Here is a 21258-nt window from a genome sequence, read left to right on the forward strand (position 1 = left end):
GAACGTGATGTGAACAAGAACAAGGAGGGAAGATGGAAGGTTTAAGCAATAGATCAGCAAACATTTTCAGTGAATAGAGCAACATCCTTTTCAAAATAGAATTAAGAGCTGTGCTTCTTAGTGTCAGCATCTTTCTGCTTTTAGGAAATGATATATACACAGGCAAATCTTGTCTTGTAGCTTTGCAGCAGTACACTCCATGCTATATTTACAGAGTATAGTAAGGTGCTGCTCTCCATTAATGATTTTGATAAAAGTTCTCAAGCACTTTGGTGCAGAAGATTGGTATGACTCTATGTAGTAGGACCAGAATTGTTTTTGTGCTTGTCCAAATATTTCTCCTTTTATTTATCTATCTATCTATGATTTTTTTTTTTTTGCAATATTCATTGTATCCCTGTCTCACACCATTCTTTACAATGTGGATTTTACATGTATATTTGTACCGTTACTGTTTATGAACCACATTATTTCTTCTGTTCTGAGATATGTGGTTTGATTTGAGTCTGATTCTGAAGGCTTTTCAATCCGTGGTTAAATCAGACGATGATAGCAGAGATACTATACTGTTTGTTGCAGCTGTTTGGTCTGGTAGGTGTGGACATTCTTACTACTTTTCTCTGGGTTTCTAGAAGAGAGTCTTCATATAGGATAAAAAGGTTTGCTTGTCTGTGAGTTATCTATTATTATTTAATTCCTACTCTGAGGCATTTTATGTATTACGGGAGAGACTTCAGTTACTTAGAGATTTTTGGACGGTTACTATGTACTTTTTCTGTATAACATTTTTTCTTGCATTCATTACTTCTGTGTATGCACTTAAAAAGTCTAAAAATCTTCTGTTAGTGGGGAGTGATAGAAAACATTTTCCTTTTGTTGTATTTTTTTAACCCCCTCAATACTATCAATACTACAAATATGTAATTCTATAATACTACAAAATGTAATTCAATATGGGCAGTAGACATGAGGTAATAACATTAATTCTCAAAAATATGTTGTACAAAGCAATCTGTTTTATGAATATTTTAAATCTGTCTTTAGGGCATTGGCACTTAACTGTGATGCCCCCTTGGATGATAAAAATGGAGCAGAGTCTAAGAATTGGAGAGCTGGTAAGCCAGTCAGAGTTGTACGTAGTTCAAAAGGACGGCGGATCAGCAAATATGCCCCAGAGGAAGGCAACAGATATGATGGCATTTACAAGGTACTTTGATTTCTACTGTGTACAACATAACATTTTTCTAAAGCTGTTTTAAAAAGTCTTGTGTGTGTTGCATTGTAAATTCTTTGTTATTGCTTAAAAGAAAGAATTCCTTTTTCTCCATGATAGCATTTTAGTCTTAGTTCATTCCACAAAGAACTGAAATGAAATTAGTCAGAGCAGTGATAATAGAACGTAGTCCAATAATAGGATATATAAAGTTGAACACGTAAGCTACTTACATGTACTTACTGAATGATATTCATCACTGGAAATCAACTAATTTCCTCACACCTTCCAACTGTGCTCTAGCTTTTGAACGTTTGATGACTTCTCAACATCTGAAATAAAGAACACTATATTTATATTAAAAAAAAAACAAAAACACAAAACTTTTACAGGTAATGGAAAGGCCACTTTATAACAACATGTGACTTAGCATTCTGATTTCTTCTTGAACAATTAAAGTATGACTCTATATATGTGTTTCACTTGTAATGACAGTAATTCTATATTTTTCTGTAGGTGGTGAAATATTGGCCAGAAATTGGAAAATGTGGATTTTTAGTTTGGCGCTATCTTCTGAGGAGAGATGACGTTGAGCCTGCACCTTGGACTTCAGAAGGAATGGAACGGTCAAAGAAACTGGGTCTGAGTGTACAGGTTCGAATCAAGGCTGGCAGAGCAGGAATTTTTTTATCAGTTCAAGTAAATGCAATCCAAAAATGGAAATCAGTTAAATTAAAGCCCCATTTTTCCTGTACTTCACTGGGGTAGGATCATATACAAAAAATAAAAATAAAAAAAATTACCAGTAAACTGGAAAGATCTTTAAAAAACTGACAAAGCAGAAGGAATAGTAGGTGATGCTTTCTGTCTTAGCAGTGAATTACTTTGCATGTGTATATTAGAAAATTAAGAGTTTGAATCCAGTTTGAAAAATGTATCTGAGAAATCAAAAAAGTGTTCATTTTTATGTGCTTTTCTCTATGTGCAACTGAAGAGTTTGTACAGATAATGTGTTTCAGGCACAAAAGAAAACTGAGCCAGGAGGACTCAGGCATTGCAGAATCCACGAAAGATGGAAAGAATTAACACAGTATTTCTTTTCTCAGCAAGGCAATAGTTTATCATACTATATACCATCATCTTCAACTTTGCCTTTTCAGGAAACTTTGTGTAGTTGAAAGGGCATGGATTTGGATATCCGTTTCATTTTGACAGAACTCACTCTAGATTAGATCCTTTCACTTGGCTACAATTTCTCAAATATGGATAGTAATTTTAAACTTTTCTACATCATGTAGGGTTTTAAAAATTATTTTGTAATTATTCCAATATGTAGTCATAGGGTTTCAGAGTCTTGTAGAAATTAGTCTTGCTCATATTTGGAAATTCCTGTATTCCGGTGGTTTTTGTTTTAAATCTATGCTTTTTATTTTAGTATCCAGAAGGTTATTTGGAAGCCATGGCTAGTAAGGAGAAGAAAGATAAGGTTAAAAAGCAAACTGTGAAACAGGAGCCAACCAGCCAGAGTAATGGAAACCAGAAAAGGACAATTGACGATGGTATTTCTTTTTACTTTTTAGCATTCATCAGCAAAGTCTGTCTTGTTATGTTTAGTAAGCCAACAACATGAAAACTTCGCAGAAATAGGAAGCTATTTGGAGTACCAGTGTAAATCGTTAAGCACATGTTCTGTGATACAGTAGTAGCCTAGGGATCTTATGAATTTTTTTACTACACTTAGGGGTTTTTTATTTAAGCTCAGTAGAAAAATGAACAGTCTTCTGTGCATTCCAGAGTAATGCTGAGCTGAAGTGAGTTGGAGTAGGGATTTGATTGCCGCATTTTTTGGGTGTAGTCCATGTAGTCCCTTCTAGAATCAGTTTTGCCTTCCCCTTATATTAGCTTAGACTAACACTCTGGTATTACTGTGTCTGATGGTCATAATCTTAAGCAGGTATAGAGGAACCTACAAATACACCTAAAGCCATGAGAATGGGAGATGGAGGGAAAGGAGAAGCTTTCCAATTGACCCAAGAACAGCAATGGCTGATTAGAGAAGATTGTATGAACCAGAAACTGTGGGATGAAGTACTTGCTTCTCTTAAGGAAGGACCAGTATGTTTGCTGCATGCTTAAATTTTTCACTTTCTTTATTTTACTTTCCTTTAAGTGTTAGGAGAAATCTTCAGTCTCTCTTAAAACATAATTTACTCGTACTTTTGCTGAATACATACTGTTTCTAGCATTACTTTTATTTGTAAAGCTTTGAATTAAAGAAAATAATCCTTTTTATAGCAATAGCAATCCCATAGCAAATCCTTTTAGGGTTTGCTGGTGATGACTACATTGACATTGACATAGTAGAGATCTTGTCTTACTCAAAAAGCATTAAAAGTGCTTGTATATTCCTTTTTGAAGGGAGCATGTTTTCTCTGAAATGAAAATATATTTTTTGTGCTTTACTGATGTGAGAAATCAGGCATGAAGAAAGATGGTTCTAGACACCACTTTTTGTTTTGACGGAAAATAATTTTGTGGCAGAATATATAGCTTGCTTTCTTTGTTTAAGGAGACAAAAGTACTGTCATTTTCAAGCTTAGATACGGAATTTAATATTCTAATCCAAATCAAGATTATTCCGGTCTCTAGAGAAGGAACCTTCCGTAAGAGTGAAAATACTTTGCTCTCCCAAATGTCAAGAGAATAGCAAAAGTAGCTCAAGATTGAAGAAACTATAGATACTAATATAAAAAAAAAAGTCCACAGAAGGTATATCTCCTGAAATTCTATATCCTTCAGTGATAAGTAGTCTTACCAATGTCAAGTTCATAGTTACTTTAGCTGTTTTGCAGAAGAAATCAAAACACTACGAATTTAAAGTAACTTTATAAAACCCTGTACCAACGAAAATGTTTTTCAGTGAAAAACAAACCATTGGCTGGAAAATTAATGTCTAAAATGAATATACATATCTACTTTATCTGAGAATTACCACTGGCTATTTATAGTGCTTCTCTAACAGAAAAAAAACAAAACAAAACAAAAAAAAAAAAACATCTAAATATAGCTCCCTGTTCTTTCACTTCAATGGTTTTGCTATAATGCAAAGTAATGCTGTACCTTTGTGTATGAACCAACATTGGAAAGATACAATCATTTGTCTTTGTTCAATCCAGTGTCTGTAATCATTAGAAAGAATTTCAGCCCAAAGTTGTACATAAGCAAGAGAGATATATGTTTCTAAAAAAGAGAAAACAATAATTTAAAAGCAGTTGAGTTACTGAAAAGTCATTTTTCTACAGGTTCCTAACCAACATTTTGGTAAGAGTTTCATTTGTTTGCTACTAAAGGAAATACTGTAGGAATGGGCAGCTGCTATGACAATGTAAAACTTTCTGGTTGAAAAAACTATATTCCCATTTTAACTAAATAAATTGTTAAAGATTTTTTAAGTTATTGCAAAGAACCATATTTTAGCTATAGAGGTACCATTTTTCTATATTCAAACCTTTATGCTTGAGGTATTTGGAGATCTCTGATGTGTCAGAGATAAAGATGCTTGTATGTGTAAAACACCTGATACAAATGTATTATGAGATTCCTCAGAGGTACTCTGAGAAGATTTAAAAACCAGGGAAGTTGTTTTACAAACTGCAGAGAATTCGGAGGGAGGACAAAAGAGGCTGTTAAGCTAGCTGTAATCCATAGGCACAGGCAGAGGTGACATTCTGAGTAAGAGTAATGTGAAGCAGTTTTCTTCTCCCTTGGCACAGCAGCAGAGATCGTTCTGCAGCATTTCAGAGACAAGCAAAATTCTAGCAACAGTTAATAAACACTACTACTAAATGCTCTCACCTATGCTAAGAATCAGGTTTGAGGAACTCTCCAATACGTTTCATTTTCTTTATAATATTCATACTCAAGTAAATAATTTTTCAAACATTAGTTCTCTGGATTGTGGGAGAGCAGCGAAATTAAATGGTTATGGACCTGCTTCCTGATGAGTGCCACACTCTTGGATTTGGAGGATTTAAGACCTTTTGGAAGTTCATCAATCTTTATGTAAAAAGTGTCATTTACTAAAACTGCACCTTTCAATGAATAGTATTAGAGAAAACGTGATTCAATCCTGATGAAATGAAGGAAGAGACTGTAAGTAGACGTGTAATAAATGTGATCAGAATATAGGCATAGATAATAGCATCGAGAGAAAATGCCTGGATCTTATCAATATTATCTTAGTGCTGGTTGGCTCTGGAAGGAAATGTAACGACCAAGTCTTGAAGAGTACACTAGAGGAGTTCCAGCATAAGCAATTTCTTTGCAAAGCAAAGCAACTGTCTAACCACTTTATAGATTGAGTTTGGCAACTTAAACCACTTTTGTAATATTTTTACATTTTGTTAAGCGAGTTTGGTAAAAGACTAGCTCATTACACAAGTGTCTCATCAGTTAATCTATGCATTTGACACTTTTTCAGAGGCCAACTGATTTTATCACCTTCTCGGCTTAGGTCTGAGTGTTGAATGTGAATTTCATACACAAGTTCATTAATAATTTACATGTATGTAGTAATTACAGAAGCTGGGCAATGTAGTTTTGTAAATAATAAATTTAGTTAAAATATAAATACTTTGCATATTTTTTGGTGTGCTTCTTAATAGTATGTCTTTTTTGTCCTTTGCCCTACACTAGAATTTTTTGAAGAAACTGGAACAATCCTTTATGTGTGTCTGCTGCCAGGAGCTGGTTTACCAGCCAGTGACAACAGAGTGCCTCCACAACGTCTGTAAAGTAAGAATAAATTTGGTCATGCTCTGGGCTGTTTTCTTGGCTCTGAGACAGCAGTCACTAGAGCCAAAATGTATTTTAGAAAGTTGATAATTATTGCCTAGCATTCTGAGCAATAACTTGCAATGAGTTTGCCTTCAGTGATTGCTGCGTAATCTTAATTTTACGTAATAAAGAGTGTAACTGTGCTTAGTATAAATCCTGATAGACATAATGAGTCAAGTTTATCATTGCTGTCATTCCATTATGTTCAGTGGAGTTATGTTAGGAAATTACTTGAGCCAAATGTTGGTATGGAAACAATAATTTAATTTTTCATAGTTAAGGGATAAAAACAGATCTTAAAAATGTGTAACACTTTAATGAAGAGTTGTTGAAACAGTAGAGGGTAAATACAAGAAAATTATTTGGGTTCATTACAAATTACCATATTACTCTAAATGTGTCTGTAAGGTTTAACTGAGTCTTGTCAGATGAGGTGAATAGATGGATGCTGTTACTTAAACAATATACCTGTTAATTGTACTCCAGACCTTCAGCTTGACATGAAGGTCTGGAGTACTGTTGCATTCTAACAGGGATGCTAGAAAGAAGCTGCAAACGTAGCTCTGCTTCACAGGAAGGCATTAATGGAAATCTCAGCAGTGATGTTTTTTAATTCCTCCCAGACTCAACGTTTCACATCCCAGTCCTGAGCAGAGTTCTTTTGTTAGGTCATTTTAGTCACATAGGCAAAAATATGCCCCACAGGGCTTGGTAATGACTTCCTTTTTTTTTTTTTTCTTTTTACTGGAAGTACAGAAAATTGTGTCTTTGGTTTATAGTAATTTCTTAGTTTTTGCTGGTTAAGCTGTCAGTATAAAATGAAGTTCTCACAATTTACTTCCCAATCTTTTTTATGTCCTAGAGTTGTTTACAGCGTTCCTTCAGAGCTGAGGTCTTCACTTGCCCTGCCTGCCGCTATGACCTGGGGAAGGGCTACACCATGGTTCCCAACAAGATACTGCAGACCCTATTGGACCAGTTCTTCCCTGGTTACAGCAAAGGACGATGATGTGCTCAGATCCTTCCGAACTTCTCCCAGTGACTTTATAGACAGTAAAGGAGAATAAACATGGGGAATTCAACAGTGGACCAGCCAGCTTGATGGGACTCAATATATTGTCACATTTTGAAGCAGCTAACCCTCTTCCCCTCATAGCCATCTTTTTGGTGTAGTGAGAACTCTTAATTCTCAGCTGTCTTTTAACATCAAGGGTAGTTTTGGCCAGTTAACAAATAGTTTTTAAAGAAAAAAAAAGAAGAAGCCTCAGCTCTTACTGGCCTAGCTGATGCTTAATTTATGATTTGTTTTTTTGTAACTACCTCAGGACAGAGGAGGATAAATTATGGGGATGATAAAAAGTTAGTGAAGTTTTAGCTACACACTGCCTCCTGAATATTAGTTGTGCCTGGTCCATGTGGTTTGATTTACATAAAAAAAATAAAATTAAAAAAAAAAAAAAAAAGAAACCAACTACAAAACAAAAATCCACAAAAAAAAAACAAACAGCAAAAACCAGAAACAGCACTTAAGCCAGCTGGATTAAAGAACAGCAAATTCTGTGGTGTGCATAATCCTTTTTTGTCTTTTTCTTCCATTATGCTGTATTTTTTTTTCAAGAACAGGCTGATTTTTAGTCTATTTTTGTGAGCTTCATTGTGCTTTTCTTGTATCTTATGCAAGTTGACTACTAATGACTAATGAGAACAATATGAATGCATTGTTGCTGCATTAGTGTAAAGTGATCTGTGTTTTTTGCACTTAAAGAGGGTATTCAAGACACTCTAGTTGTGTAAAAAATATTTCATATTAAAAACTGCCACTTCTGTATTAGTTAAACTGTATGCTTTTAGTAGGTCTTGTATCAGTGGCAATACATCTACACAGCATTGAAGGCAGTGCTAGCTTGGAGAGGGTTCAAATCGCTTCATATTGTGATCTGAAATTTTATATACAATATATCCCCCCCAAATATACCTTATTAAATATTTTATGATTCAGAAAAGTTGCTAATTTTGGTTTTTACTATTATCCACTTACTTAAATCATAATATTTTTTTGAGATTTATTTTTTCTGGATTACTATGTACTTTCCTTAGGTGGGCTTCTTTTTCCTTAAAACACAAGGCTTTATATTCCTTTCATTTATCAATGCAAAAATTGTTAAATTAAGAAGAAAAACAACCACAACCCAACATCTGTATTTATGGGCTCACACATACTCTACAGCAATGGCTGTTGTGTTGCTACTCTGGTCTCTGCTAAGCTTTTGAAGTTGTTAGTTGGATTTCAGTCCATGTCCCAGAGCTGGAGCAAGCCCTCCCTGCAGGGCTGGCAGCGGAGCCGGGAGCTGCTCAGCACTCAGGTCGTGCACAATGAACTGGTCATTCAGAGGCACGTGGTATTCCTCTTCTCCATGGCCAAATGTTAGCTCAGTGGCTTATTCATTTCTTTCTAAGTAACTTCTCTCTCTCCTCACCTACCCTGCTGGTCTCCTTAGGATTTCAGTAGCATCCAACATACGTAAAGTTGGCAGTGTCCCTGGTAATGTATCAAAAACCAAACCAAATCGAACCAAACAGGTGTTGCTGAACAGTTGTGAAAGAATTAGCTCTTTGGCTTTTTCTGTGCTTATTTAAATGAGGATTCAGCCTTTGTTCAGTAGGTGGATTAGTATTAATAGTAAGCATGCAATTTAAAAGAGCTGTAGACAGTCTTACATCCTGTTGAATATCTGTTTTACATAATGGTAGTGCATTTTATTTTATTAACAGATGTCATTTTACCTCTGTAAGGCTCATTTGCATTTTTTTCAATAAGCAAAGATGCCCTCTTTTCCATTCAATCATTTTTTTTACCAATTGGTCACTTGGATCTATAGTAGCTCTGCACCATTTTGAGAGGGAAAGCTCTCAAAACTGTGCATAGGAAAGTACATTTTTTAAATTCATGTCCCAGCCTTACATGAGTGTTGGTGGAATTTTTAGTATTTATTTTGTGAATGGCTCTGATTTATGTTTACAAGACCACTCTTATAAGCTTATTTTAATGCAGAACTCTTAGTAAATCTTGTCTATTAGGAAATGTGGTTATTTCTGATTTATATGACTGCACTGTGATTGAGTTTATTGTTAATCTACCATTAGCCACAAATTTGTTGGTTTAGGGTCAACTGTGGAAAGTATGCCACTTAATACAAGTATGTACTTCTTTAAAAAATTCACTCTAAATTAAACGTTGCAGTTACAGACACAATCAGGCAGCTTAATGGTGCCTTTACCACACATTAAAGTAGCTTGAGAAGACTTTGTGGAGATAGTTTGACAACCCAGAAAGCCTTTCCTAATAACACAAGCAAAGTTTAGTGATGTTTCCCTCCCCCTTCCACCCCCCTTTTTAGCCCCCACAGTGCTGTTATCAGTAGCTATGGAAGAATGCCCTTTTCAGTAGTAGATTCTACATTAGAAAGTTCTAATATTCTCCACTGTGTATTTAGACATTTTGAGAGCCAGGTGCACCTTTTCAAATCAAAACTGATACCTGGCCCAGCCTTTCTTTAATGAAAGCCTTTCCTATTCCCAGTCATCTACAGTTTTTCTGTTTAACTAATCCCCCCATGGAAGTCATACGGTAGGTAATGTGTAAGTTGCAACTCCCAGATTCCTAAAGGGAATTCCCAAAAGTACGGTACTTATATGCAGCGCCGTAAACACTAGGCTCATCTGTGCCACTTCAGAGAAAGCTTCTGGGCATGACTGTGCACATACCCCTCAAAGAAGAGGTTAAGTAGTTACTGCTGTTAAGCACAAAACCATGCAGCCCTATTTCTGAGCATTACCTGCTTCCTGATTCACCAAATCCTGCTTCAGGTGGCCAAGGGCACCTGTCACTACAGAGGAGCTCACGTGCATTAAACACAATTGTACCTGCAAAGACCACACTCCTTTCCGGTATGCTCTTCTGCTGTCACATTTACAGTCTGTCTGTGTAACTGGACAGGTAGGTTTATATAAATATGGCGGGGAACAGATTGGAAGATGACCCCGTTTAAGGTTTGCATTCTGACTACCTTGTAATTGAGCATGGTATTACGTGTAGCAGTAGCTACAAGTAGCTACATGTAACTTGCTCCATGCCTTCTTTGGAATAAGATAGGATCAGAGGGAACTTCAAGGAAAAATTGAGGTGATACAGAAAAAAAGTAAGTTTTTTACTGCTCAGTAAAACTAACCATGAAAAATCACAGATTTATCTCAATGTTAATCTCTGCCAGTATTTTGTTTCAGATAGAATCAGTTTCCATTATGGCAACTCTGACAAATAAAAACTTAAGTTTCAGGAGCATCAGTTCTATACTGCTGTGTTGAACAGAACTCTGTAAAAAGTCAAAATCCAAAAAATGATGACACTTAAAATTCTGACCAATTTTATTAGAATACTAACATTGGTAGGTAAAAAAACAGTAATGAAATATTAACATTAGGAATGTTACTGGTAATACGTGAAGTAAATTAAACAATCTACTTCATCAGTTTTTACAAAATATAAACAATTACTATTGCAGTTAATATTTAATTCTATTGCCTTATGCATCTGCTTTTTTTCTAACTTTTTTAAACAATATTTTCTATGCCACATCACAAATTGAAAGTTAATTGTTAAAACTTTAGCACAAAACAGACAAAATGCTTAATCAAGGCAACTTTAACATCAGCTGCTGTGGAACACACACATTGTTTACACCTAATGTACTGATTGTATTTACATTTTAACTGAGCAGTGATTCAATTAACAAACACAATGATTACCCAAAATATACACAGTATATAAATTCCCTATCAGGTCTGGGAGGAGAAGGCCATCCTGATGGACTCAGAAACTCAGGCAGCTGGAGGCAGTGTTACGAAGACGCTCTCTTCTGTTCAGAGAAGGGAGATTCGTAGGCTTCCATTGGTGGGCAGGTACAAACCAGGTGTTGATCTCCGTATATGTCATCGATGCGAGCAATTGTGGGCCAAAACTTGCTCTCAGGTTTCACAAACGGCTAAGTGCAGAACAAGAAGTTGAAAAAAATATTTTAATCTTTATGCCAAGCAAATGTGTATAAATGTAGTAGACACTAGAAGTTTTAAAAATGATAAATGTTGGAAAAGTGAATTTTAAGTGAAATAATAACTCCAATTTATTTTCAAACCCTTAAAGTTAACATGTATGTATAATAAAGATAGCAGTCAAAAGGCTATTTCCATTTTCAGAAAAGTGCATGCATGTCCTCTAACACACGCTTGCAAAGAAGCAGTTATCATGACATAAATGAACACTATGATGCTTTGAATAATTGGTTAACAGATTAAAAAAAAAAAACACACAGAAAAGTGATGGAGACTAACAAGACCCATGTTGTTCAATATAGTTCTAATATATGTGAAAAATAAAGTTAATTAAAATAAAGCAAGCTAGCAACTTCACAATTACAGTTATATAATTTTTCTTTGAAACAGTACATTAGCAATAAAGCAGGTGCAATTCACTTTCAGGTGAGAGGAGTTGTATGTGTTTGTTACATGTGCTTAGTTAGCTGTTTATAAGGTTATGGAAGCAATTTTATGCAATGCTCTGAGGAAATCTGATATGTCCAGCTCCAGTCTGGCCTTTATTTGTAGCTGGCTCACATTTATGTTGCTTGCCCCATGCTGAGCTTGCAGCTTGTCAAGCTCTCATCTAAGTTCTTTGTAGCAGAGCGTTGAACATCATGATGTGGGATTGTTTTAGGAGTGTCTGGTGCAGAATGTCCAGGCTGAAGTGACTAGAGTTCTAACTCACTTCTCAGTAAGAACATCCAAAATTTCTAAATCTCAGCATTTAAATGTAAGTTCAAACTTCATTAGAGATTTTTTTTTTTTTAAAAAGTTATTTTCCTTGTCTTGCAAATAAAACTAATAGAACTGCTGTAGAGCTCACACACAAAACCAGAGTAACAGTTGAAAAGAAAAGTCTATAGTTTTTATTCTTACCAAATTAGGTCTTCTACAATGGATCAGAAAACCGCAGAGCGGAAAGCAAATTAATGTATGACCACATCACTAGTATTCCATCATTTACTCACCAGTGGGAATGCTGCCACTTCTCTGGAATAAGGACGATCCCACTTTGAAGAAGTGACACAGTTTAGAGTATGTGGTGACATCTACAAGCAGAAAGACATGTTTAAGACATGAAGTTGCTGGATTCAATTGAACAAATCAGTATGAAGCCTTCAAATTCACATAACTACTTAGTCACATTACTGTCTAGAGTTTCTCCTCACAATGTATCTCGGAAAAAAAAAAGAAAAAAAAAAAAGATTTAAAACAGGAAGCAAGTCAGTAGCTGGATATTTTCACCCAAAGTTTGCATATGTTTCTAGCTTTTCACTAAATCCTCTCAGTACATGAAAATTTAGTGCAGATTTACAACAGCTGAACAGAACTTGAGCCTAAAGCTGTTATATACCACAGTTGCTAAAATAATTCATCCACTCTTTATTTTACTGTTAGTTATAAGGTAATTTCACTTCCCTTCTTATGCCTGATAAATAAGCACCTCTTCCTCATTACTTTGACATGGCCCCCGAAATTATAGACGATATACTTCCTTAATAACATCCTCTGCTGTGTCAGCAAAGTTTGGGTTTCTTACTGGGGAAAATCAAAATTCAGATTCAGAGAACTGCTAAGTTTTCTAAGTCAAATTTTGAGGTATTCATCTGCCCCCACCAAACTATGCTTAAGGCTTATTCCATTCAGCCTCATGATGCTCAATCCAGTTTGCACACTGGTTAATGTTGTATTTAGTTGTATGCGATTATTTTCTGCAGTACTGAAAGACCAGGAAATGGGCTGAAATGGGTTCAAGTAAGCCTCCAAGGTTAAGCTGATGATACTAATGCTTTCTTTATCGTCTTACCTTTAATGGGTTAATCTGAGGGTCCATCCTGCCCTCCTCTATTTCAGCAATTTCCTGTCGAATACTGATCATTGCATCACAAAACCTGTCCAGCTCTGCCTTGTCTTCAGACTCTGTTGGTTCAATCATAAGTGTGCCTGCCACTGGCCAGGACATGGTTGGAGCATGAAAACCTGAACAAGAAGAAATCAGTCACTGACATTATGAATTAATATATGCATTAACTAGCAAGTGATGCACACACTTAGCCCTTTCTATAATCTTTATGGCAGTGAACATGTGAATTGGTAGTGTACTCACTATAAAGGTAAGTCAGATATTTCAGTCCCAGACTCACAGAATGATTGGAAATGGAAGGGACCTCTGAAGATCACCTAGTCCAGCCCCCCGCCAAGCAGGATCACCTACAGCACACTGCACAGGAGGGCATCCAGGCAGGCCTTGAGTGTCTCCAGAGAAGGAGACTCCACAGACTCCACAACCTCTCTGGGCAACCTGTACCATTGCTCTGTCACCCTCACAGTAAAGAGCATTTTCCTCAAAGTATCAAGTATTTTAATTTTTATACATCAAAGGATAATTTATGTTATTTACAATGTAGTTTAAAGTTACACACCAATAATGAAATGCTCTTAAAATCTGTGCTTTTTATTGTGTTAGTTTTCAGCCATTAAGTATATTACTTCTGTTGAGGGTTATTTCCATTCCCTGCTGCTTAATTCAGTAGAAGTGTTTTGTCCCTTTACCTTTTTATGACAGGCTGAATACCGAAGTGAGATTAGTATAGATTTATGCTCAGGGAAGCGAGGAAAAAAAAATGTGGTGGTCTCTCATTACTCCTTTAGTGCACTACTACTAAATGCAGCCTTATGTTTAGGCTGCAGATCAAGTTCTCCAGAGCAAGTGTACAAAAGGCAACGTTGGAGCATCCAGTCCAAGGAAACACTCCTTCCTAAATTGTGCTGGGATAAAAGTGTTTAAATCCTATTATTCTACTTCAAAAGCACTGGTGTTTCCATGATATTTAATGCTGGAACCTTATTGAGCTCTTGGCTCCAATCCATTAGGCCCAATGTCTCAGAGTCATGTAATTGCACATTTGGAGGGCAGTTTACAAAGGTGGGGAAGTAGCAGCAGGCTCTTAAGTAGCTGCTACAACTCAGTGGATGCTAATGCTCTCTAAGCTGCCTCTCATCATATGAGGATGCCCTGAGATGATTCTGGCAGATACACCATCCATACACCATCCATAAGCACAGAACCAGAACGTTTGGAACAGATATTGCAAGTTCTCACTTAAGCTGCTGTTATTTAAAAATCTATATTTGACTCACCATAATCCTGAAGTCGCTTAGCAAGATCCACAGCTTCAATGTTTGCTGTTTTTTTGAAAGGTCTTGTATCCAAAATGAATTCATGGGCTACATAACCTGTAAACACAAAAGCATACACCATGTTTACTTGCTTGGAGAATAACCAAGCATACCTACCAAGCAGTATATTTTTAGTGGTTTTGTGGAGAATATGAAAGAGACAAATTATAAAATATCCACTTTGGCAAAAACTCAAATCAGAGAAATTAGCAGGTAAGGACTACACAATCTGGTATTTGAACACTGGCCCCGTAAGTCCCATACAATCTTAAGAAGCCTATTTTGCAAGATCTAGGGAAAGGTAGCCAAAAGTAGCTCCTATAATTTGTAAGTACTCTGAAAAATAAGTGGATTTGTCGGTGGTCCAACACCATTTGGGTCATAGGATTTCTCAAATTAGCTGTGTACAAGATAAGTTTCACATTATGTAAGAGAAAAGCCCATATTATTGTTATAGAGAGACTAAATGCTGAAATCCATGACCCTGAAGAACATTGTTCCCTGTGGGACAGGAGAATTGTAGCAGGAAACCAGGATCTAGTTGGAGGTACTTCACATTGGCAAGAGGTTCTCACCTTCCTCACAAAGGAGAACGAGGAATAGAAATGAGGAAAGAATTTATTATTTTTTTTTCCTTAGAAGATGTGTGCAATGGAAAACATACATCCAAAAATTGCCTTGGGTTCTTGCATTGTTATATGGAACTTGGAGAGATTATGGGAGATTTGGAGGCCTAATATTGTTGCTTCGGCCTATTCTACTGTTTCATTAATTTGCTATTAGACTTCAAGGAGAACAATTTGATGTCAAAGTTTATTCCACCTTCTGTCATCATTTCATCTAATTACAAATAGGCATTTTTATTCTGCTTCCAGTTCTCTCAGTTTCAATGTGGTAGCTCCACAGAAGCTGTGTGGCAGGTTATTTCCCTCCTCGTGAACTGCATCAGGTAAAGTCTGAGATACAGCTGCCACACAGCATTAGATAAGAACCATACTGCAAGCCAACTTTTACACAAAAGATCATGAAAAAAGGCAACTTCAGGGCAGAAATCAAGTGTTCCAATACTTGCCTCTTACTCCTCTGAAAAGGATTTTGTAGTGCTTCTCCAGCCTCTTTGCCATGTAGTTTGCATTTAATATAGCAACCTCAGAAGCATGTTTAAGACCCTTTGCTCCCATTGTCTGAAAGAAGAATAACATGAAGAAGTAGGTCTAAAAACATTCCCAAGCAACCTAAATGTGTTCTTGTACTGGCAAACATGATACACAGCAGCACATCAATGCATCTGGCTCGCTTATGGCAGTACACTGCTGTTGTATGTTTCCACACCACACTCACAGAAAAGCACTGGGTGTCACTTCTGAGAAATAGTGGTATACATAGCTTGTTGACTAATAGCATTTGCTGAAAGTAAACAAGCAAACAACACAAACCTCTCCTCAAACTGAGCAGCTCTGAAATGAACAGAAAAAGAGAGCAGAACTCATGAATTTCATCAATGGGTTTCTAACTGCATGCTGCCTGCCACCATCCTTATCCCCAGGGAAAGAGTGCCCAGAGAGCCAACTGAAAGCTGTTTGTGGTGTGTGAACAGCCTGTCCCAGCAGCCCAAACTCTGCTTGCTGCTGTCATGTCACAGATCACACTGTGCATTGACAAAGATCAGAGCCAAACGAACACAGATGCAAGCTTATTTCTCTGTTAAGGCACTGCAAGAGGAAAGTACTGGAAATGAGCTGTGTTTGGCTTTCTTAATACTGCATTTTGAACTTATGCCAAACCAGCCTTCATGGTAGTCTCTTTAGATGGGACAGTTGGAAAAATAGTAATCACCAGCTTTTAAGCATGAGAACTTTAATATCAGAGACAGTGGAGGGGCAAGCCTGATTTCAGCTTTCTTGTATGCTCAGAGTCTATTTGTCTCAGGAATTGTTACCAAGAGAAAGAATTATTAAGCAGGTTGCATGGATATAACACTACTGCCAATCCTTGTCACATTAGTAATTGCAACAGATGGCAATAGGCAGTTCTACTGGAAACAAGGATATTCCAAGGATTTAAATAACCTGTGACCATGCAGTCTGTGCAAACAGCTTATAAGAATTGTTCTTAAACCTGTGTATATGATTCTAGTGATGGTGGTCCTCAGGCTTGCTGAAACACAAACAGACGTTCAGGTGATACTCCATAAAACAAGTCTACACACCTTGATATACACCCAGGAAATAGGCAATATAGCACTGGAACCCCAAGGTGCAGCGCTGACAGTACCCAAAGGACATGCATCCTTATCAGTCTGAATCTTGATGACAGGATGGGTAGGCAAGTAGGGAGCCAGATGTTTCTTCCTAAAACAAACACACTGATGTTAGAACTTAACTGTGTGTTACCACTCCTGCACGTTTTCAGTAGTAGCTTCTCTTCACCTTCCTCCTAAACAGAGTCCACCAGACTTCAGTCTACCACTTCGTCAACAGAAAGTATAGCAGTATAACTGGTAACAACAGTTTGCAAAATGAATGTGATCTTCTACCTCAGGATACTCATGCGTCTGTCCAAAATAAGATGATTTTTTGAAGGACTAAGAATAAATATATATATATATATATTTTTAAGAACAAAATTAGTTTAGGATAGATGCATGTTCTTCATCCACCACTTCAGTGTTCTGGACTATACACAATGCCAGCCCTCAGAGCCCACAAACCATCTCTGTATTTACTCAAAAGATAGATTGCTGAGCAAGGTCTAGCATACATACTAAAGGGCCAACATAAAAGGCGGGACTTGGGAATACACATGAACTTCACCATTCAAGAGATCAGCACAGGATTACCTGGAGAAGGACTGAAGGACTGAAGTATACAAACAGCAGTCAATACACCTCTCACATTAACAGCTCTGTATTTAAGTAAACTACCAACCAAAATTCACTAAGGGATTTTGTTTGTTTGTTGATTTATTTTAAAGAAAAAGCTAAGGAAGAGATACTCACACTCCAATTGGTCCCATTCCAGGTCCTCCTCCTCCATGGGGAATGCAAAAGGTTTTGTGAAGGTTTAAGTGAGAGACATCAGAGCCATAATCTCCAGGACGACACAGACCCACCTGTGAAGGGAAAACTGTCTCAAAATACTCTTTACATGCAAACTGATCCCCTGACATTGTAAGACCTATTACTGCATTCAAAAAATTACGATGTAGGAGATGTTACATTTTTTTTTTTAATTTTCCTTTGACATGATGCATCGCAAACAATTATTGGTACTAATACTGTTGTTTTCTTTTTTTCTACATGAGGATTTCTTATTCATATCTGAAGAATGCCTACCACAAAGGCAGTCTATGCAACTTCCGTTGGACAACTCACACAACTTCCAACAAACTTCAGGGCAAACTCAGATAAAAGAGCTCTATCACCACCTAGCTTTCACTACAGGTCTTAGAATCCACACCTCCCCCTAAACCCTGTGTTATATTGTAACAAAGTTAGGGTCTGAACTGAGTACTGCTGCCTTTTTTTTTTTTTTCTCTCTAGGGAATGTACATGCCTGACTGTAACTCATCTGCAGAGATCACATACTTGGGCGTTCATGTTCGCTCCATCCAGGTAAACCTGGCCTCCATTTTTGTGAATCAGCTCACATACATCCCCAATCTCCTCCTCAAACACACCATTGGTGGAAGGGTACGTGATCATGATGGCTGCCAGGTTCTCTTTGTGTTTGTCCACCTGGAGGCACAGAGGGAGACAAAGTAAAAGGTCATTTCAGAGAGGCTCATAAGGCTTCTTTAAGACAAGACCTTTAAAAAATCATGTAACTAATGTCATCAGGTGCTTTCTGGGTGAGATGCACATCTGTTAGCAGGCAGTCTAAGTCATTTATAAACAGCAAAAGATACTAGCCTCTTTTCTTCAGCAATACCAATCCAGAAACAGTATTTTCTTAACAGACCAGAATCTTAAATTGTGGAATAAGGCATGATATGAAAAGACAAAATAGCCACTCCTCAGAGACCTTAAAACAGGCCAGGTGAAACGCTTACCCTTCAAGGTAATGTGATTCAAAGACCATCCCCCTACTTTCAGCAATGCAGTTTCACTACTACCATAAAAGCCTGCTCAAATATGTATTTTCAGAAGTGTGTCCTGCTAATCCACTGGATTCCCAGGATTCACTTGCAGCCAATCAACTCGAAAAAGTGAAAAAAGTTGCCTAGCAACACCTTCCCTAGCAGAGGTGTCCTTGAATTTTACCAAATGAAGGCTAAAGTGCAGCTTCAAATGCTTCAGTCTCATGAGCATGCTCCATTCATTTCAAATACTAAATGTAGATGAAAATGTTCAGCTGTAAAAGAGCCTACTGTGTGGAAAAACTCAGTCAGCCACTCCTGCACAAAAGATCCTCAAATTACAGGAAAGCTCACAAGTGTCTCATCTTGTGTTTGAGTGAGAAAAAAAGAAAAAAAGAAAAAAAGAAAAGAATTTCTCATTCTTTTTAAGCATGTATTCCCTGTTTTTGCCCTATTTTATTTCAAAAGAAAATCTGATTCAGCTGCCAAAACTATTACCTGTTAAGGAGAGGGACTGTTCCTGTCCTGAACACTAAAGCTGATTAAATACTCACCATTGCTTTTAAATGGGAGATATCAATGCTCCCATTTTTATCTACTTCAATTGGTTGAATCTTCATCCCTGCCATCTGTGCACTTGCTGGATTTGTACCATGAGCAGATCTAGGAATAAGGCAAACCTTGGAAGGAAAAAGAAACAGGGTCTAAAGTATAGATAGTTATAAAAATCTTTAAAAGTATTTTAAAAGTATTATGGTCTATACCCAGCTCCAAGTCATTATCAAAGTTTTTAAAAGGTACACTAAGGACATGTTCACCAGCAAATTGCCACTTGCACTGAAGGATGAAACAGTTTTCTTTGAAGAAAATCCATACAGGTAGCAAAGTCAAAACACCCATTAGGAAAAAAGTTTCATTTGCCATATAAATCACATTTAGGAATGTATTTCCATAACATTATTCCAGAAACATTTAATATTATTTCCTTCCCTCTCACTTATATTTTTAAGACTAATTACGTTTTTATTTTTAGTTGTTTGTTTTACAATAATCAAGTAATCAGCATCCAGTTTCAAGTATAGTGAGCTGAACGGAAAAACTAATTCCAACTTTCCACTATATCTCAACTGACTTCCAAAGTGTTTTCTTCTCTATTGTATTGAAAAGAAAAATTTAGACTGAAATATTCCAGTTATAGATAAGAAGTTTCACACAGCTACTTACATCCTCTATAGAGCTCAGTTAAAAAAGTGAGAGATAAAAGTGCTTTTCCTTAAATAAATTTTGGTTCTTATCAGTGACAACTAGGAAAATGGAGTTCAGAATGTTTCTAGACATTTACTAGGAACTCCACCTATTGACTAAAGTCAATAAATATACCTTCAAGGATTAATTTAACAAAGTTTATTAAGTTACTCAAATTTAGCTGCATTAAATTGCTGGCAGTAAGGTTTTTTGGTTGATTGGTTGGTTATTGTTTGATTGATATTATGAAGAACTACATTATAACCTCTACCTCATGCTCCATGGAGACATTAAAACAAATGCCAATTACTTTAAAAGCTATTTCAATTAAGAAACCACTTGGTCTCAGCAGATGGATATTTTCTCTTCTTGCAGTGAAACATCAGTGTTTTACTGTGCAGCTGTGCCGAAAGGAAAGTACAAAGATCCCAGCTCCAGGGGTTGGATGCACTGTGGTACATCTGTGGTAATTTCAATGGTGCAGAAGAAACGTTAAATGAGTTTAGATTGCTACCCAGTCTTACTGGATTGAATCTGCAGCTGCTGGGTACAGAAGTTATTGAGTAGACAGCAAAGCAAACAGATGTGAGCTGTCATTTAATGCAAGTATTATTTTTCCAGGAGAGGGCACCAAAGCCAAATGAGGCTGACTAAAAGAGGTTTGATCAGCTGCTTTATTTTCATAAGCTGCAAACAAACAAACAAAAAACAGCTAATCTGTTAGCACACATCCCACCTGCTTTGGAGGGGAAACCACTGAGAACACCTCTAACTTTCTATAATCTGGCCAAAGTGTGGAAAAAAATGTGTGTGAAATGAAGCTGATCTGAACAGGCACAGGCACTAATTGACAGAAAGTGGCAAAGCTGCAGTGTTACGTATTAAACATCAGAGTAGTTCAAATCAGTACAACAGTAATGTCTGATAACAGTGACTCTAACCTTAAATGCTTCAGACCTTCTGTTGACTCTGTATGTATCTGGAGCAAAGATTAGGCTGCCTACCAGCATCAAGCCCTGTCATACAATCTTCCTCTTTTGACTACCACTTTAACTTTCTAAATGTCTACACAACTCTTTATTTGCATTGAGTACTTAACAGCCCTCCCGATGTAGAATAGAGATAAAAGAATCATTAGTTACTTGTACTTCTTACATCAAAGATGAAAAACTTGACTTTAAAATAGTTTAACAAAAGCATTGCTACATGGCAGGTTGAATAAGTGTTGTAGATAACAGCAGTGCCAGAATTATGTCTCTTCTGTGCCGTTAATCTTGGTATTTCTGAGCATAGAAGGACCACAGACACACAGAGAAGCCCAAGGATCATGCATGGAGTAAGAGAAGCAGCAAAGCATACATAGGTAATCAGAAGATAACTAAGAAATACATTTTCAATCTAACTCACTTCCTGCTGCGTTAAAGTACTCATAAAACAAAGCCTATAAATTGCAAGAATGGCTGATTTCCAGAAAGCTTGTGGTGATCTGGATCCAGCAAAGTAACAAAGAATGAGCTAGCACTCACTATGCTATTTTAAGCAGTTTTCTCACACAGAGGTGACAGTCTACA

General features: G+C 36.8%; 2 protein-coding genes across 6 annotated transcripts in view; one reads left to right on the top strand and one right to left on the bottom strand.

Annotated features, from left to right (window-relative positions):
• Nucleotides 1–7607, top strand: part of UHRF2 (ubiquitin like with PHD and ring finger domains 2) — an 85099-nt gene extending 77492 nt beyond the window's left edge. For 2 of the 5 annotated variants that reach the window (XM_084304704.1, XM_084304708.1), the window contains 6 exons: nt 1045–1207; nt 1730–1912; nt 2649–2772; nt 3165–3328; nt 5909–6007; nt 6912–7607. In XM_084304704.1, the coding sequence (XP_084160830.1) occupies nt 1045–1207; nt 1730–1912; nt 2649–2772; nt 3165–3328; nt 5909–6007; nt 6912–7058 (880 nt within the window). In that variant the 3' untranslated portion in view covers nt 7059–7607. The remainder of the gene's footprint in view (nt 1–1044; nt 1208–1729; nt 1913–2648; nt 2773–3164; nt 3329–5908; nt 6008–6911) is intronic. The other 3 variants (XM_084304705.1, XM_084304706.1, XM_084304707.1) reach the window with 3 other exon arrangements.
• A 3340-nt stretch (nt 7608–10947) lies between these two features.
• Nucleotides 10948–21258, bottom strand: part of GLDC (glycine decarboxylase) — a gene marked incomplete at both ends in the record, with an annotated part of 40873 nt that continues 30562 nt past the window's right edge. Inside the window, 7 exons of the mRNA XM_084305153.1 lie at nt 10948–11091; nt 12154–12234; nt 12993–13165; nt 14327–14422; nt 15438–15549; nt 17952–18101; nt 18997–19122. Coding sequence (XP_084161279.1) covers nt 10948–11091; nt 12154–12234; nt 12993–13165; nt 14327–14422; nt 15438–15549; nt 17952–18101; nt 18997–19122 — 882 coding nt within the window. The remainder of the gene's footprint in view (nt 11092–12153; nt 12235–12992; nt 13166–14326; nt 14423–15437; nt 15550–17951; nt 18102–18996; nt 19123–21258) is intronic.

The sequence above is a fragment of the Netta rufina genome (genome assembly GCF_964035555.1).
Source record: "Netta rufina genome assembly, chromosome: Z".
In the NCBI taxonomy this organism is placed as follows: Eukaryota; Metazoa; Chordata; class Aves; order Anseriformes; family Anatidae; genus Netta; species Netta rufina.